General features: G+C 38.6%; 1 protein-coding gene across 4 annotated transcripts in view; it reads right to left on the bottom strand.

The window, feature by feature from the left end:
• unc5cb (unc-5 netrin receptor Cb) overlaps positions 1-18332 on the bottom strand; it is a 179543-nt gene that overhangs the window by 65141 nt on the left and 96070 nt on the right. For all 4 annotated transcript variants that reach the window (XM_047373008.1, XM_047373009.1, XM_047373010.1 and 1 more), the window contains exon 3: positions 5081-5224. In XM_047373008.1, coding sequence (XP_047228964.1) covers positions 5081-5224 — 144 coding nt within the window. The remainder of the gene's footprint in view (positions 1-5080; positions 5225-18332) is intronic.

Here is an 18332-nt window from a genome sequence, read left to right as displayed (position 1 = left end):
CATTTTAATTTCTACTGCTTTGTTCAATAGTATTCAATTAGTATACATTATATTAAAATATAGTAATTTTGATGTTATTCCCCCTTACTAAAATACTATATCATGTTCTTTTTATACAACACAAGATTGTACAAGCCCCGAATGCACCAAGAAATACGTATAGTTATTTTGAGGTTCAAAACACGCTCAATGGGAGACCTTGTCCTTGTTCTAGTTCAACTTAAGCATGCCTTCAGGGAAATATGCTCTGATTCCAAACATTACTGTGAGTTTTAGAAAGCTGAAAGGGTGGATGGTAAATTAAAATGATTTTTTTTAGATTGAAACACAGGAGAAAGGAATAACTAGACAGGCATTCTCTTTGAAAGAAGGTTTATGGAATTTCATTCAAGGACAGATGCATCACTTGTTTTTTTTTTGTCTAAGACAAACAGAAAAAAAATAAAATAAAATTGAGGGAAATCACATGCAAAAGAGGTTATTAAAGTTTCTGTTTTCTTATAAAAGTTATTCTGCTAAATCGGAACAACACAGAGATTGATTTGTGCTCAAACTGCCTCTGAAAGACAGAAGATTACACAGATACAATGTGACAAGTAAGGAGGCAACACAGTCACACATTCTAGATGATACGTTTTGATTTACTGCATATGCACTACAGAGAAATCTAATAAATCAAATTTGATTTCTTCACACCAACGAATTATAGCATATAGGGGTCTTCGTGGTGGCTCAGTGTGCAGTGATTCAGCATGCCACCGGGCGGTTTAGAGTAAACCATAAAAGCTGGCAGACACATACTGGTGATAAGGTCCCAAGAAGGCCTAAATTTAGACCAAACATATTTCATAGTAAAAGCTGAAGTGCAAGTCAAAGAACAAGAAACAGACAGGAAAAAGCTGAGTTTTGTTTCGTTGCTACAAATACTGTACATAATTGTGCAAAAAATAAAATGAACTTAAAGAACCTTTTGAAAGTATTCATACTTTTCACATGTCACATTACAATCACAAGGTTTCATTTAAGCTCAAGCTCGGTCATGTAGGAAGGACAGCGACTGTGAACAGCAGTTTTAAAGTCTTCCCACAGATTCTTTCACTGATTAAGTTTTGGTCTTTAACTGGGCCATTCTAACACATAAATATATTTTAATCCAAACCATTTCACAGCTCTGGCCAACTCTGTGCCATATGGGGTAAGAACACTGTCAAAAACAATGTGTCTGTAAAGACGGAAATGTGTGCATATTAGTCAATAGTTGTGCATAAGTAAAATCCAAAAGAGGTATTATATATTTTCTCTGTAAGAATACAAAATAAAATGTTACAGCTTCAAGAAATTACAGACACAAAGTTCAAGTTTACAGTTGTGGTTTATTCTTTATGAATACAATATGCTATAACAGTTTGTGAATACGATTTCTTTTCTTTGAGAATACGAATTTACATCAGCGACTTGGTGTCACGTGATCTCAGGCTCAGAATATAGTGGGTGGAGTTATACAATGATGTACAGTAGGTGGCAGTATGCACCTCTGAATTTGTTGCGAACCGCCAGCAGAAGAAGAGAAGAAGAAGAAGCAGCAGCACTAGCGCCAAGATGACGGACCAACAGCATATATTAACGACATTTAGACATATATAAACTTTTTAACATTACCTGGCTTTGTACCGTAGTTTATTGGTCCGTTTATTTGGTGCTAGTGCTGCTGCTTCTTCTTCTTCTCTTCTTCTGCTGGCGGTTCGCAACAAATTCAGAGGTGCATACTGCCACCTACTGTACATGATTGTATAACTCCACCCACTATATTCTGAGCCTGAGATCACGTGACACCAAGATGTAAATTCGTATTCTCATAGAAAAGAAATCGTATTCACAAACTGTTATAGCATATTGTATTCATAAAGAATAAACTACAACTGTAAACTTGAACTTTGTGTCTTGAAGCTGTAACATTTTATTTTGTATTCTTACAGAGAAAATATACAATACCTCTTTTGGATTTTACTTATGCACAACTATTGACTAATATGCACACATTTCCGTCTTTACATACACATTGTTTTTGACAGCGTTCTTACCCCATAGTGCCAGTCCAGTCTTTGTATTCCTCCTACCAGGTTTTTCTTGAGGTTTGCCCTGTATTAAGCTCAGTCCATCCTTTCATCAACTATCAGAAGCATCCTTGCCTCTGCTGAAGAACAGCATCCCCACAGCATGAGGCTGCCACTACCATGTTTCAGATCAGTGTGCGGTTTCAGTTTTCTACTACACATAATGAAAAGTTAAATTCTGGTCTTGTCTGACCAGAGTACCTTCCAATACACATTTGCTGTTTCCATCGCATGTATCCATGAAACTCCCACTTGAGTTGTGGATCTTTGCAGCTCCTCCAGAGCAGTCTCTTGGCCACTTCTCTGATAAAAGCTCTCCTTACCCTGGTCTGGCAAGTTAGGTGGATGGGCATGCCTTGGTAGTTTGCAGTTATGTCATATGTTTTTGGAGTTTTTGAAGTTGAACAGTTTTCCGTGAGATGTCTAACACGTAGGATATTATTTTATAAAGCAAAGTTTAAACTTTGTCCATTACTTTATCAATACCCTGTCATGTGTGTTCCTTGATGCAGTTTGTTCACTACACTAAATTAAACCACACAAAGGTGGGCATTTACTAACTAGGTGACTCCTGTTTGCAAAAATATGTATCTTTTTTCCTCCACTTCACAATTATGCACTACTTGTGTTGGTGTATCACATTAAATCCCAATAAAATCCATTGAAAGTAAATGGTTGTAGGGTCTCAAAATGTCTGAAAGCTCAAGAGGTATGGATACATTTGAAAGGTGCTGTAAACACTTAATATATTTTTTCTTGCATGTGGATTTTAGTTATTTCTTCAGTCTGAAGTTTCTCTTTTCCTCACACCTCATAACCCGCATCAGCCTTGTGGCCCAATGTTGGGGCGTACAATCGGCTGAGTTGGCATTCCTGTGGGAGTCACACCGTTTTTCTCATCTGCACACAAACGTTTCAAACCTCACAGCTCCACAGAAAGAGAGAGACATATGACTACCATTACCTTAAGTGGATGTGTTTGGCTACTTGTCTTGCTACGTTAGGCCAACCTCACACTTCAGACATGGTTTCTCTCCCCACTATGAAAATCATTAGCAGCTAGAACAAGTCTAAATTGGGTTTGACAGAAAACAGTTTCAACATCTGAATCTAATTCAGGAATAAAATGTTGGTCATCAGGTTTTACCTCAAATAAAAACTTACAAGGATGCAAACGAAGAAATAAAACTTTGAGAAAAAATTGCCTCCTGCAGACGTTTAACTAATTTATATTAATTTGATTTTAGTATTTCCATTTATTTTCTGCTTTTCAAAACAATGGAGACCAATTATAGTGACTTATTTTGGTTATATGAAAAAAAGTAACCAGAAGAGCTTCTTTACAGTCCAGCAAGCTCTCTCTAAACCTTTTTACTACATTAGAGTGTTGGCAAGCCTAAAAGCTCTTCTTTAACATGGCAACCTCTTTGCTCAGCAGCAATTGCTCTGACTTACTATCTGATCAAACTGCATATGTTTAGAGGATGGGAGAGGAGAGGAAAACAACCCCAGTTTCCATTAGCCTAACGGGATGGAGTCTGGCTCTAACAAGAAGCCCGCCCAAGGAGAAGGCCCACTAGAGAAGATAATCCATTCAGCAGAAGCTAATGGGAAGGGAAGTGGGGTCCATTGTGATTTGAGGGATAGGTTGGTGCTGGCAGGCCGCTCATCACGGGTGATTATAGGAGGTGGAGCAGTGGGAACGAGCTCAGTGGGAGACTGGGAAGCGTGATTCTCGATTTGTTAGGCTAGTGTTATAGAAGCAGTAATAAGGGATGCTGGTGCTTGAACTAAAGAGAAGGGAACACATTTAAAAGGAAACTGTGAGGGAAATGAGGGCAAACAGTATGTGATAGACACTTAGTAGGTATAAGACAATTTAAAGATGAAGAAAATAATTAAAAAGGTTCAAATTGAGAGAGACAAGCAAATAAATGCTAAGTAAATTTAAACGGCTGATTTACGGAAAAACCACAGATGTTGACTCCTTACTATGCCATCTGATTTAACATAGTGCAGATGAATTAGTTTTTGCAGTGGAATTGGGTTGCCAGCTAAACTTTTCATCACTATCACTATAGTAAACGCTATGGTTATCAAGGAAACCAGACCGGTGAGTGACCGGTGAGTGAAAACAGTTTGCTTTTGGCTCCCTTCTTTGCTGCTTCTGGCTAAGAAGCTGATCTGGGTTGTATGCACTGAGTAAAAAGAGGCCCAACTATGCCATTGCAATGTGTATTGAATGAAGAGCATATATCCTGCAAGCCAAAAGAAGAAGAAGGAGCAAACTTCTGCAGGAAATGTCTTAGAACCCTAAAATGACTGACAGATAGTTGGGAAGCGCTACCATCTCACTGATACTACAAAAAGATGTGCCTTCAGGTGGCATTTTGACAACAATGCAGGAGCAGTTGTGTTACATAATATTTGTTGTGTTGCAAAAAAAGCTGCCTTGATGTCGCAATTCTGCACAGCAAAAACTCTGTTTACCGCATCACAGTCTTCTGGGGTTTCATTACTTTTAGATTCTCACTAGAACATCCTTTGGGGAACCGCTTAAAATGAGCCTAAACTTCAGATGCAGCGCAGAATGTTTCTCATTACTTGAAAACAATTGTGCTGTGCTGTGCTGTTTAGAAATACGACAAACACAGAGTCAATGAACAAATGAGGGCCATGCAGGAGGGAAGAAAGGGGGAATGCTGACATAAATATGCACCATATAGACCTTCTACTGTGTATAAACACTGCCTTGACTCTTTGCTTTTTGCTCTTCTTCTCCACTTTTATACAGGGTGCAATGAAACCAGTTTAGATTCTCTAAGCTTTCTGTTGACATCAAAGTAAAATATCAACAAAAGCCTTTTTCACAACAGCTTGTGGGACATTAACTGTCTGGCAGGCTCAAGATTTTGTTTAGAGAGGAATACAAAGATGAGGGAGTAGATAATAACGGATAAACTCACAGGCTATGCGAACGTGGGCTTTGCGGCTCTTGGTGGTCCCAGCGGAGCTCCAGGCCACACACTGACACCAGAAGTCCTCTGGCCCAAACAACTCCTCCACCTGCTGCCGGGTGATCTCTATGCTGGCCTCTCTCACGACCAGGCCTGTGGAGATAACAGAGCAGGTTTAAAGAAAGGAAACAAACTGACTCAACCTTAAAGGATTCATTAAAAAAGAATCACAAATTCAGATGTGTTTTTTTGGGGTCGGTCTGGGCTGATTAGACAAGCTTGAGCACTGAGCTGTTTTGGTCTGGGCCCTGCGGGCGTGGTTTCTCAACGTTACAGTTAACACAATCCTGTTTGCTAACTCCTCTGATTAAAGCTCATTTGGATGCCAGGACCCAAACAAACAAACCGTCCCCGGAACAGATGCCTCTACCCACAGCTGCCACTCCACAGAGGAGTGTGCTGTTGCCACAGTTTGCCTACATCTGTGTTTGCATATATATTCATGTAAGCCTATGGATATCATACGTTTCCAGGACAAGAAAATTTAAAGAAAATATCAATCCTTGTATTCAATCCGATCTCTTAGTCAATCATCTTTTTATGGATCAATGGTAAATTAAGGGAAGTTGCACTAAATTGCAGACATTTATATATATTCCCTTTTGCTCTAGCACAATGCTTTTTAGCTCCAGCATTGCCTGCATTTTGCACGCATCTAAGCTGGAAGCTCATATTCAAATGTGCTACGACAATTCTACACACAGTGTGATTTTCCCCTTCTGCCTCATCCCCTGAACGTACAGCTACGCATTAGGTTTAGATATGGAAGTTGAGCAGTGTGTTGGAAATAAGTTGATGTAATTTTTTTGAAGAGGTTATGCTCATGGTCACCTTTAACATAAAGCTGGACTGTGACATTCTAATCTTTCCCAGTAGCCACTGGGACACATTTTGTGACATCACATTACCCCACCATTGTCTGTACCACAACCATCATTGATGGTATAATAATAATAATAATAATAATAATAATAATAAAACCCTATTAAGAAACAATGGGTTCATTATTCCTTTAATTTTGTGGATCACTTGCTCTAATGAAAGCGTTCCTAGTTAGTGACAAAATAAGGAAAAAGTTTGCTTCTGTTGTGGCAAATCTAATTCAATCCCTGCTGAGTGAACATATTGGTGTGGTGTGCATTGCTTTTAAACTGTTCTTTCCACTGAGAGATTTATTGCGTCTTTGTGGTTGTCAAAAATACGTAGAAGTAATGCAAAAACTGGACTTTGGCATCAGCCGATAAGATTGGGAGACATCGCAGTTAGCTGTCAGACTTTTTAAATGTAGACTCAACAGATAAATTAAACCTGTGTTTTGTATGAACCTGGCTAGATTTTCTAGTGTTTCAAAGAAAAAAGACTTCCAGTATACAGTTCTCACACTGTGGTACTTAAGCTGCCTTTGACGGTATGAATTATTTGCAAGGCAAATGCAAACAATATAACTGATGTAGTGCTGATCAGCACCAAAAGAGGTGGTTTAGAACATTTGTTTCACAATTCAAGAACTTCCTGTACTCTGGGGTTCCAGGGTGAAGTGCTGATGTCTACTTATGAAAGATTTAATTTTCTCCAGAGGTCTGAACTTGGGTGAGGGAATAAAATCAAACTAAACTTTGATGTTTTCTGACTCCTACTTCAAGGACAAATTGGATTTTGTCCTTTCAAACACTGTAGCAACATGTTTAGTAAACATGATTGTATATTACTATGTGTGGAATATTTAATGAAATAAATATCATCGGAAAAACAAAGTTTTGGCTCTTGGATTGTGAGAGTGAGGTTGGTGAGAAACAGCCAAATTATGACCTTTCTGTAAATTATCCCCATATTGTCGATTTAACATTTTAACTTGCGACAAAAATTGAATAATTAAATTGTATTCGTCGGCCAATCATCCCCTGCCACTGGGTATATTTTTGTTTCTTTTTTATGACAAAAGCCAACCAACTGTTAAACTCTTATACTTCTACTGTTTTAAAATGTTTTTCAGTATGTCGCTACTAACCCAGTGTGCAACAGAAATGATTTCAACGCTTAAGCTATGCATAAAACTTGAGTCAATTACCTAGTTGAAGCAGGTATTTAGAATTTTAAGTCACGTCTAGGTTTGGACCAAGCAAAACTGCCTAGTCTATAGGTTGCCTGGACTTAGACTAAAAATAAAAAATTCATAAGGTCCAATTAACAATTCAAAAAATGACAAAAAGTGTATACTGATTGTCAAAGGCAGCTAAATTTGACTTAGGAAACTACGCTGACATAATGAGCATCATTTAATTAGTAATTCTTTTTACAGTAACAGAAAATTGTGAACTTTACACCCCAAAAGACATGGATTTATATATACTTTGCACACAGTGCTGTATCTCACGAAAAACTCAGTGAGTGACATATTGCATTAGTTATTGAGAGATCTCAAGATGGAGGCCAGCTGGTGTCAATCAATCTTTAGTTATTACAGTGGTCATTTTGAGCTAAAACTCAAACTTCTAGTAATCACCTAAAACCAATTCTAGGCTTGACAAAACTTTCACTTTTAAACTCGATATCTACCAAATTCAGCCCGGACTATAACCCATACAGACCATCTATAACCCATACAGACATTATGTAAACATATTTACAACTGAAAATGTTCACTAGCTTACTAAGTATTTACTATAGTGGCATGTTTGCGAACCATTCCCCCTTGAGAGATTAAATCCTGTACAAAACAACAAACAAATGAAAAAGATGTCATTGCATACTGTAAACACCAGACATTTGTGAAATTATTAATTATTATAAATTATTATTTTAGGGTGTACCCTGCCTCCTGTCGATGGACTGCTGGAGATAGGCACCAGGTTCCCCGCGACCCACTATGGAAGAAGCGGTGGAAAATGACTGACTGATGACTAATTATTTTTAATGGCTGGATTGGTAAATGTCCAAAAACTGTTCTTCTCTTTTCCAGTTGAGCCTATTTCATTTTGCTTGTTAAGCTTAGAGGCTAATTTGACAGTTACTGAATGTGTTGACAGATTGAACAAGATGACTAACAATGATTCTTCTTTGAAATGTTCTCATTCCTCTCATTAAAGAAAAGTCTTCAACCATCAATAACTGATTCTATGAAAAATAAATCCAAAGAACACTTATCAATTCAAAGAATATAAAGTTACCAAGAAAAACCTACAAAACCTGGTCATCGATGGGCCTTATAACAGCCCTATGATTAAAATCCAAGCGTTTTCATGGATATTTTTCAATGAAGCAAAAGATTTATGGTTTTCATAAAAACGACCACATAGATTTTTATCTCAGATGCAAATTGTGTTTAAATGTGTTCAGATCATCCCTCGCGATATTGATTTGTTTTGATCTTAGCTTCCGTAGCAGAAACTAACTGTAGTCAACAGGACATAATTTTGGCCTTGAACTGGTCTAATACATAACAGACTTATCTTTGTCCCTATCTGCATCCAATCTGTAATTTAATCTTTTCTTACAATCTAATTCATTACAGAGTTATTTGATGTCAACTCAACCAAGAGGGCTAATATAGGATACACTGAGAATCTAAATGTACAGCAAAGGGGGATCAAGGTAATTTAAAAATCACATTAGAAGTCTAAAGCTGGTTGAATGAATGCATCAGCTACATAACATCTGCTGTAACCATCTTGATGTAAAAAAGGCTATTTTACTGTAATTTGAGTGGTTTAAACATAAAAATGATAGCAGCTAATTTTTACTTGATAAATTACTGCAAGCAAAGATAAAATAACATGGAAGCCTGGGTAGTGTTGACAATATCAGTGAAGTACATGCAACCTCCTATGGATGGATAAACTTTAGTTAAAAGGGTTTGCCTGTACAAGTAGATTTATATAAAAGGTGTCAGAAGTTCTGGCTGAATGGAAAATGCAATAAGACTGGATGGCTAAAAAATTTATATGCCATTTTACTTCAGGTTCAGCGCATTACCGCAGCCTCCTTGTTCGAGTAGACACACACCAGGCACATTGACATCCAACACACCAGCTTAGCCCTCATGTAAAATTTAAGCAATGCGCCGACAGGCAAGGGAGCATTCATGTCTAGTGTGTCACCATTTGCTTCTGTGTTTTTCCACATGCATGTGCCACTGTAAAAAGGAAGTACTGTTGCATGCTAATGTGCTTGCCTGAGAGGATGTTTTGTTAGTTTGATAATGCGAAGGATGGATGTTGTGCAGAGGGAGTGTCTCTGAGCAGCATAGGGAAAAATAAACAGGAGTGAAAAAAGTTGGACATCTGCACAGGGAGAAGCCATCCTTTTGTGTTTGCAGTTTTATTTAAACAATAATGAGATGAGTACTATGTCTGTTTTTAAACAAGACCTGTATTGTAAAGGTATAACTAAAATCCTCATGGTTATCAAGTATCAAGTCTACATTAAAAGTCTTTATAAAACGTAAAATAATATATAGTATATAATATTAAAAGTTTTCTGAATGGGGTCCACTTTAAACACAATAAAAGTTTAAAGTGTATTTGCCCTTTTACAGACTTCTGCCATTTTTGCATTTTTTTTTACATTTAAATGTTTGAGATCATGAAACAAATTCTAAAATAATAAATGTATTTTATTAAAGGACAAAAGCTTTCAATACCAACCCGGTCTCTTTGTGAAAAGGTAACTGTTCCCACTTGTTAAACTGTGAATTGAATAAGGCGACGCCTACAGGCTAGTTCAGGCTGTTGCTTGACACATGATCTTCAATACAGTCTGAAGTATATATTAAGCATACCCTAATAATTTGGGTGGTCTGTTTAGGCTGGCATGCATTTTGCTGCAGCCTGCATTTTATGCGCTGCTGCTGCCAGCTTCTGCTGCCAGCTTCTGCTTTGTTCTCTTCAGCCCCTCCACCACCTTAACATCCCTCTTACGCTTAAGGTAAGTGACCTTCTCCTCACTTCCTGACGTGTAGAAGATATGTTCAGTGGGAGTAGAGATGTACTCAACACTCCATGACATGCTGAACAGCATGGCCATGGAATGATGAGAAAAGCCTTATTGGCTTTATTGGCTAATAAACACATGGGTTGTCTGACTGTTGTGATTATGAATCTGAGAATATTATTTAATATTTAATATTAATAATTTAATATTTTATCAAATAATATTTCGGTCTGTTAAGGGTTGTCTTGTGAATACCAGCCCAGTAAGGCGATGGTATTAGGACAAAATTGAAAGGTGTGAGCCAAGCTCTGACATTATTGAACAGCAAAAACTCTGCACACACATGGAATGAATTCACACAATTTCTTAAAATACAAGAATTTATTAACAAAAATAAGTCAACTCAAAGTCAAACATATTTCAATCAACAAACTATTTACTTTGCTAAAATAATCCAACTAAACTACCAAGCAGAATTAAAGAATAACGAAGACTCATGGGCTATGTACAATATAAACAAGTTGATTAAAGATGATTGAAAACCATGACCAAAAGAGTGATGCAACATTACCATGTAATATTTATGTTTGAGAACCAAGGATTATCTTGAAGAATCTGGAAGTGATGTGAAGTTAGTCTTGGAACCAACTTAGGCAATAATCAGCAAACGTTTAGACAACCATTCACAATGCAAGATCAGATAAAATATTATTTTAATAAAACAATGTTTTAAGAATGATCTGCTGAATAAAACCAACCTTATGGATGACTAATTCTCAACGGGGTCTCATTAGCTGCCTTTATTTATTAAAATAATATTTAAAGAAATATTAAGGGAATATTTTGGAAAAGCGCCAAATCTTTCTGGAGAAATGGGGCTTAATGGTGTTTACTTAGTTATCAGATTTAGTAAAATAATGTTTAGGGACTATTATTTACTAGCTTGAAAACTAACAACCTTTCTGTTAAATGTTCCCTAGCAGGCAAACACACAAACAAAACCAAACTTCATAAAAGGAAAAATGTTTAGATCATTTCAATCTAAATCTTTCTCTATTACTCTGCCCAAACACCAAACCTCGTATGAACGTGTTGAGGAGTTGTCCAGGCAACGACGAAGTTTGAAGAAACGTCCACAGTCAACAAACGGTTAGCTTCCAGCTAACCTCCGTAGCTGTGGATGAATGATGGCTCGTTGTGTCCGCCAACCAACTGCACATTACCGTAACCACGGTGACGCGGCTCCTGGGGTCGTCCTTTCAGACTCGGCTTGTAGAGACCGCGTCTCTGCAGGAGATTCTCTGGAACAGTTTGCTTCTGCAGGCCTCAGAGACAAAGTAAAGCAATGCTTATACCTTAATTTACCCTCTTTATGAATGAAATCACCAGGTACACAAACAGTGATTCACTCGTACTTAATTTTGCATATGATCGCGTGATCTTATGACACCCTTGGATCCGGTTTGAAGAGTTTATGTCTGTTTGCCAGCAAAGAGACATTAGCGCGCTGTCTCACCGGCCAGCCTCACACAGAGTCCGGATGGTAGAGAAAGGACCATTGGAAAGGTAGGGTTTTAAACGGCCAGTGGCATCATGGGAAGTCCACTGCTACCCCCAATTCCTAAGTTGTACCGGAAGTAGGTTAATGCAATTTATTTTGAAAGTTCCAGAAAAGTCCGTACCGCATTTCCTGTTGTAACTCATGGCTGGGGGTCCCAACACTGACTTAACTGTGATTAATCACATTTTTGTTTAATTTCACTAGCTGCATCCAAACCTGATTACTGCCAGACCTGCAGAATGAATTAACTGTCTGACAAATCAAGTGGACAAAAGGATTTTTAAAAAGCAACATAGCATGCCCCAATCTAAAGACATTTAACAACAAATGAGAAACAAAGTCAATGACATCTGTCTGTCTAGAAAACTTTACAAAGCCATTTGAAAGGCTTCGGGAAACCAGTAAACCACAGTGAAACAACATTATCCACAAATGGTAAAAACATGGAATAGTGGAGAACTTTCTCAGGAGTGGCCGACCTACCATAACTACTCCAAAGGTGTGTCAGCAACTCATCTAGGAGGTCACAAAAGAATCAAGAACAGCATCTAAAGCTCTGCAGGCCTCACTTGCCTCAGTTAAGGTCAGTATTCATGATTCAACAAGAAGAAAGAGACTGGGCAAAACAGGCATTTATAGGAAGTACAAGGCCAGAACTACTTCTGCCAAAAAAAGGACATAACGGTGCATCTCACATTTACCAGATTTTCTGTAAATTGATGAGACAAAAGTGGAAATTTTTGAAACGTGTTTTTAGATAACATACAACCTAAAACTAAGTCAGCATTTCAGAAAAAGACCATCATACAAACAGTGAAACATGGTGGTGGTAGTGTAAAAGTTTTGGACTGCTTTGCAGCAGCCAAACCTGGAAGACTTGATGGAACCGTGAATTCTACTCTACCAGAAAGTCCTGAAGGAGAATGTGCAGCCATCAGTTTGTCACTGTAAGCTCAAGCACATTTCGTTATTTAGCAGGACAACCATTTAAAGCACACCAGCAACTCAACCTAGAATGGCTCAAAAAAGTGAAGGTTTTAGAATAGCCTAATCAAAGTCTGGACTTAAATCTGATCAAGATGTTGTGATGCAGCTGATGCCTCAAAGAGCAAAACAACCAGTTTTTAGATTTAGAGGCCAACCAGGAGGCAGGTTGGTTTGTATACTCTGGTTATCTTTGTTGTCAAAATGCATTTGAAAACCAACACTACAAATAAAAGAAAACAAAACAAAAAAAAAATTCTGTAAGGAGTCAAATACCTTTTCACATCACTGCAACTCTGATGTCATCCTGACTTTATATTGTATATCATTACAATTAAGAACAATATACAGGTTCTTCTCAAAATATTAGCATATTGTGATAAAGTTAATTATTTTCCATAATGTAATGATGAAAATTTAACATTCATATATTTTAGATTCATTGCACACTAACTGAAATATTTCAGGTCTTTTATTGTCTTAATACGGATGATTTTGGCGTACAGCTCATAAAAACCCAAAATTCCTATCTCACAAAATTAGCATATCATTAAAAGGGTCTCTAAACGAGCTATGAACCTAATCATCTGAATCAACGAGTTAACTCTAAACACCTGCAAAAGATTCCTGAGGCCTTTAAAACTCCCAGCCTGGTTCATCACTCAAAACCCCAATCGTGGGTAAGACTGCCGACCTGACTGCTGTCCAGAAGGCCACTATTGACACCCTCAAGCAAGAGGGTAAGACACAGAAAGAAATTTCTGAATGAATAGGCTGTTCCCAGAGTGCTTTATCAAGGCACCTCAGTGGGATGTCTGTGGGATGGAAAAAGTGTGGCAGAAAACACTGCACAACGAGAAGAGGTGACCGGACCCTGAAGATTGTGGAGAAGGGCCGATTCCAGACCTTGGGGGACCTGCGGAAGCAGTGGACTGAGTCTGGAGTAGAAACATCCAGAGCCACCGTGCACAGGCGTGTGCAGGAAATGGGCTACAGGTGCCGCATTCCCCAGGTCAAGCCACTTTTGAACCAGAAACAGTGGCAGAAGCGCCTGACCTGGGCTACAGAGAAGCAGCACTGGACTGTTGCTCAGTGGTCCAAAGTACTTTTTTCGGATGAAAGCAAATTCTGCATGTCATTCAGAAATCAAGGTGCCAGAGTCTGGAGGAAGACTGGGGAGAAGGAAATTCCAAATTGCCAGAAGTCCAGTGTCAAGTACCCACAGTCAGTGATGGTCTGGGCTGCCGTGTCAGCTGCTGGTGTTGGTCCACTATGTTTTATCAAGGGCAGGGTCAATGCAGCTAGCTATCAGGAGATTTTGGAGCACTTCATGCTTCCATCTGCTGAAAAGCTTTATGGAGATGAAGATTTCATTTTTCAGCACGACCTGGCACCTGCTCACAGTGCCAAAACCACTGGTAAATGGTTTACTGACCATGGTATCACTGTGCTCAATTGGCCTGCCAACTCTCCTGACCTGAACCCCATAGAGAATCTGTGGGATATTGTGAAGAGAACGTTGAGAGACTCAAGACCCAACACTCTGGATGAGCTAAAGGCTGCTATCGAAGCATCCTGGGCCTCCATGAGACCTCAGCAGTGCCACAGGCTGATTGCCTCCATGCCACGCCGCATTGAAGCAGTCATTTCTGCAAAAGGATTCCCGACCAAGTATTGAGTGCATAACTGTACATGATTATTTGAAGGTTGACGTTTTTTGTATTAAAAACTATTTTCTTTTATTGGTCGGATGAAATATGCTAATTTTGTGAGATAGGAATTTTGGGTTTTCATGAGCTGTATGGCAAAATCATCCATATTAAGACAATAAAAGACCTGAAATATTTCAGTTAGTGTGCAATGAATCTAAAATATATGAATGTTAAATTTTCATCATTACATTATGGAAAATAATTAACTTTATCACAATATGCTAATATTTTGAGAAGGACCTGTAAAACATAGCATTAAATTTACAGTCATGAGGGCCAAGGTGAGTGTGATTCACAGCAAAGCTAATGATGAAGGTCTGTTTCTCACATCTATAGCCACCAGCCTGTATTCTTAGCTGGTTGACGCATGGCACTGTATTTAAAATGATTCATTTTTAATGTGGGTATGAATGTGAGCTAGCCCCACTCTTCAGTGTTAGCAGTGGCTAACATTATTGATCAGACCAGTCAGGAAGAGGAGGAAGCATCAGTCAATGCAGATGAGCAGAAGCAGGAGGGAGGAGAGAGAATTCTGATTATGGGTCCAGATGAAGAGGACTCCCATTTCATCATCCACCTCATTTCTCAGAAGAAGTGACAAGCTGTCTCAGGTGTATATTAAACAAGCTGCTTGAAATTAATTTACTGCTCATTTGCTCGGATCAATGCTTTTTTTGCTCAAAAGAGACCAATATGTGCCCTCAACACCAGGAGGTAAACGTTACAGTACTCAAAAAACAAAACTGCGACAATCAAAAGTGTCAGGAGCAACTTTGTTTCACATCCTCACCACTGTTTCATTTTTCCATCCAACAAAGGACACACTGAGAATCTAAATATGGGGAGAGAAACATCCCCTATATAGAGCTTTACAACCTGAACAGGTCTGCCAGAGTCGCATTTTTATTCTGTTAGACGTGAAAATTCACTAACTCATTTTTCTTTATTTTTTCATTATGTCTTCTAGTAGACATGCAAATGTCTGGAATCGAAACTGATTAATATTTGAAACTGTTCATAACTTTATCCACCTTGACTAAAATCTTAGTTGCATCAAAGGAAAACTAAAGAGCATGACGCTGTCACCACCGTGTTTCACTGTAGATAAGGTCATCTTTTGTTGATATAAATAGTTCTTTTGTTCCAGACATACCTTTCTGAATTCTGGCCCAAAGGTTTAAGATTGGTTATATTAGACCGTAATACATTTTATCCACTTGGATGTGGGAGATTTTAGCCAGGCCTGGATGTTTACTTTCAACCCTATTCCTTTGCTAAATGGAGAATACAGGAGACTGTTGCCACATGTGCAACACAACCAGTATTGGCAGAGACTTCTGCAGCTAGTTCCGAGTTGGATCTTGGCAGCCACCCTGACTATGGATTTTGTGTAACCTTCTCCTGACTTTGTACATTTTGATCTTTTGTAACCTCTCTGAAAACATTGGCTTTAGCTAAAGATTACAAATGAGCAAATGTCAGGAAAATCCTGCAAGAAAAGTTGAACTTGATGGAAAGTGTCAACTTTAGAAGACTAAAAGCTGAAATGCAACCAAAAGGTGTTACAACTTGAAGTATTAGTTTAAGAGGGTTGACAATTATACAGCCAAGTCATTGCTGTTTTCTTGATTTTTACATTTTCTACCCCAAAAGATTTACTTATTTATCAATTGAATTGTACAGCATTAATGTCACATTAAAGGTAGAAAATGTTTTTAATTGAATAATCATGGTCGCATTGTTCTACACCAAAAACACTTTTAAGTCAGCTGCGTAAACCTTTGAATCCCAGTACATGAGTTTCTTAATAACAGATGGATGATCAGCAAGTTGTGCAGTCTGAATGAAGTCTCATATTTCTGATTGCACTGCAAGTAAAAGTGATGTACTCATTGTGCTCAGTTTTGATGTGCCAGTTTGTTGTTTTCATGACAGAAACACATAATTATACATGTATTTGAAGGCTTTCATGTTTCATTGCACCCCAACCTTCAAATGAAGTAGATTAGACGTAACAAGTTGAACAGAATTATTTGCACTAACCTATTGTCAAAGCTGGTCCACTTTTCCCAGAAACACTTACTGTACCTATTTCAATCAGCACACAGAGTAAACATGCACAACCTTCAATATAGTAATGCAAATGCTTTAAGCAATAACCCCCCAAACCAATCACAACACAATAAAACCATCTGAGATTCTGATGTGTTATAATGAAATGCCGCATAGCTTTGACAAAGCACATAACCTAGTTCTCCAATTCTCAGCAGTAAGCATGGGGGACCTTGTCCCCATTGACTGCACATGCACAAAAGCAACATGAAAAGTATCTATGGAGTACTTGACAGCTAGGTTTTATTTTTTATCTGGTGCTCATCCTCCCCTTTTCACTGTGGGCAATTGCCCATATCAGAACCGTCACTGTCGATGATTAAGCTTGTCAGGAGACTGATTCCAAGCATCAACAAGAGCCTGTTGCTGTTATTCGCTGTGGTTGTTAAATGGCCTCTTTAAAGCTGGATTGATGCATCAATGTTTTATCGGCGAGGTACAGAGGTGGAACAGGAGATCAAAGTTTACTGGCATCGGAGACAGAAAGGGAGGTAGTCACATACTTGAGAGACATTTGTGTGTGAGGAGTAAACTCCTAGGAGAGGCTTTCCAACATAGATGTGGATGTGATTTAGATTATTCTTCAATGTTGCCAATACATTTAAATGTGAAACCAGTCTATTGATGTCTGGCCTTGTATAAATGGGCAAATATAAAAAATGTTTGTTCTGAGGAAAAAAATGTTTGTATCTTTCAATGACTTAGCATATGTTGGACATTTTTTTCCATGTTTGTCATTCTGTATATCTGAAGTCATAGTCATGAGGATGGAGACCACATTTGACCCCAGTCAGATGTTTCTCTAATGATTTGCACAGTGGACGGTAGTCGAAACATCTGTGTGTTGAAGATGTTTGCACAGCTCTGCACACAATGCTAATATGACACTGAAACATCTGGATAAATAAGCCATTGGATACAGCCAGAAGCCTAAAACGAACACCTGCAGTTTCTGTCTTTAGTCTCTCGTACACTTAATCTCAGGTTCTGAGCCAGTGCTATGTTCTGAGCCAGTGCTATGTGCATAAGATCATCAGTTCTCTCCAATATGACAGCAAGGCCGAAACAAGATATGGGGGGGGGGGGGGGGGGGGGGGGGGTCCAAGAGGGGGAGTGATCCGGTTTCTTCAGGCTGTTATTAGTGGTATTGACCAAGCTTGCTGGTTTATGTCGGTGTTCCCTTTCTGTCAATTTGGAGAAATCAGAGAGCAAAAGAGTGGGTTGAGAGCAGCAACACACACATACTGAACTCCTCTGGTGTACTGTGTATTTTCTGTGCTTTGCAAAGAGCATAAACGAATGAATATCTGTGCAGTAAATAGCCTGTGGATATGGCTATGTAGAGTGGGTGCCCGTATGATGTGTGGGCTGTTTTCCTTGTTGATGCTTTTGGCACAAGACCTTCTGACACAAGGGCTAAGACTTAATGCTACCTTCACCCTGTTCTTTGTCATTATAACTAAAACACATGCTGAAATTTCTGCATTCATGCTGAAGCACACTAGGTTGCAAAAATAAAAAGATTTCAGGTCTCTCAGTTGTTCCTTTTAAAATCGAGGCCTGCTGAACAAATCTGTCTGTACATTTTAAATTATGTTCCAGTACTGTAAAACCTTTGCTGCAACTTTTAACAGCTTGTTGTTGTCTTTATTATGTTTTGTCGTGTAGGTCAGTTCTAAGAGCAAGTGTGAAGCATTTTTTTACTGCACACCTTGATAAAAACACACTTTTCAGTCCTTGCAGCACGCGAACGCAGGCGCTTACACTGGACTAAAGAAGCAGTGTCCGGCATGTGTCTGTAGGAGCTTGAAGGCATGTGTGTGGCAAAACAGTGGGATGAAAAGGGTAAATGCAATGTGATTGGTACCTTTGGGCGACAGAAAGAACTCAATTTCAAATACAG

Source organism: Girardinichthys multiradiatus, chromosome 8 (genome assembly GCF_021462225.1).
Source record: "Girardinichthys multiradiatus isolate DD_20200921_A chromosome 8, DD_fGirMul_XY1, whole genome shotgun sequence".
NCBI classification, from domain to species: domain Eukaryota; kingdom Metazoa; phylum Chordata; class Actinopteri; order Cyprinodontiformes; family Goodeidae; genus Girardinichthys; species Girardinichthys multiradiatus.
Note: the sequence above shows the minus strand (reverse complement) of the source record. Positions and strands in the feature narration are given on the sequence as shown.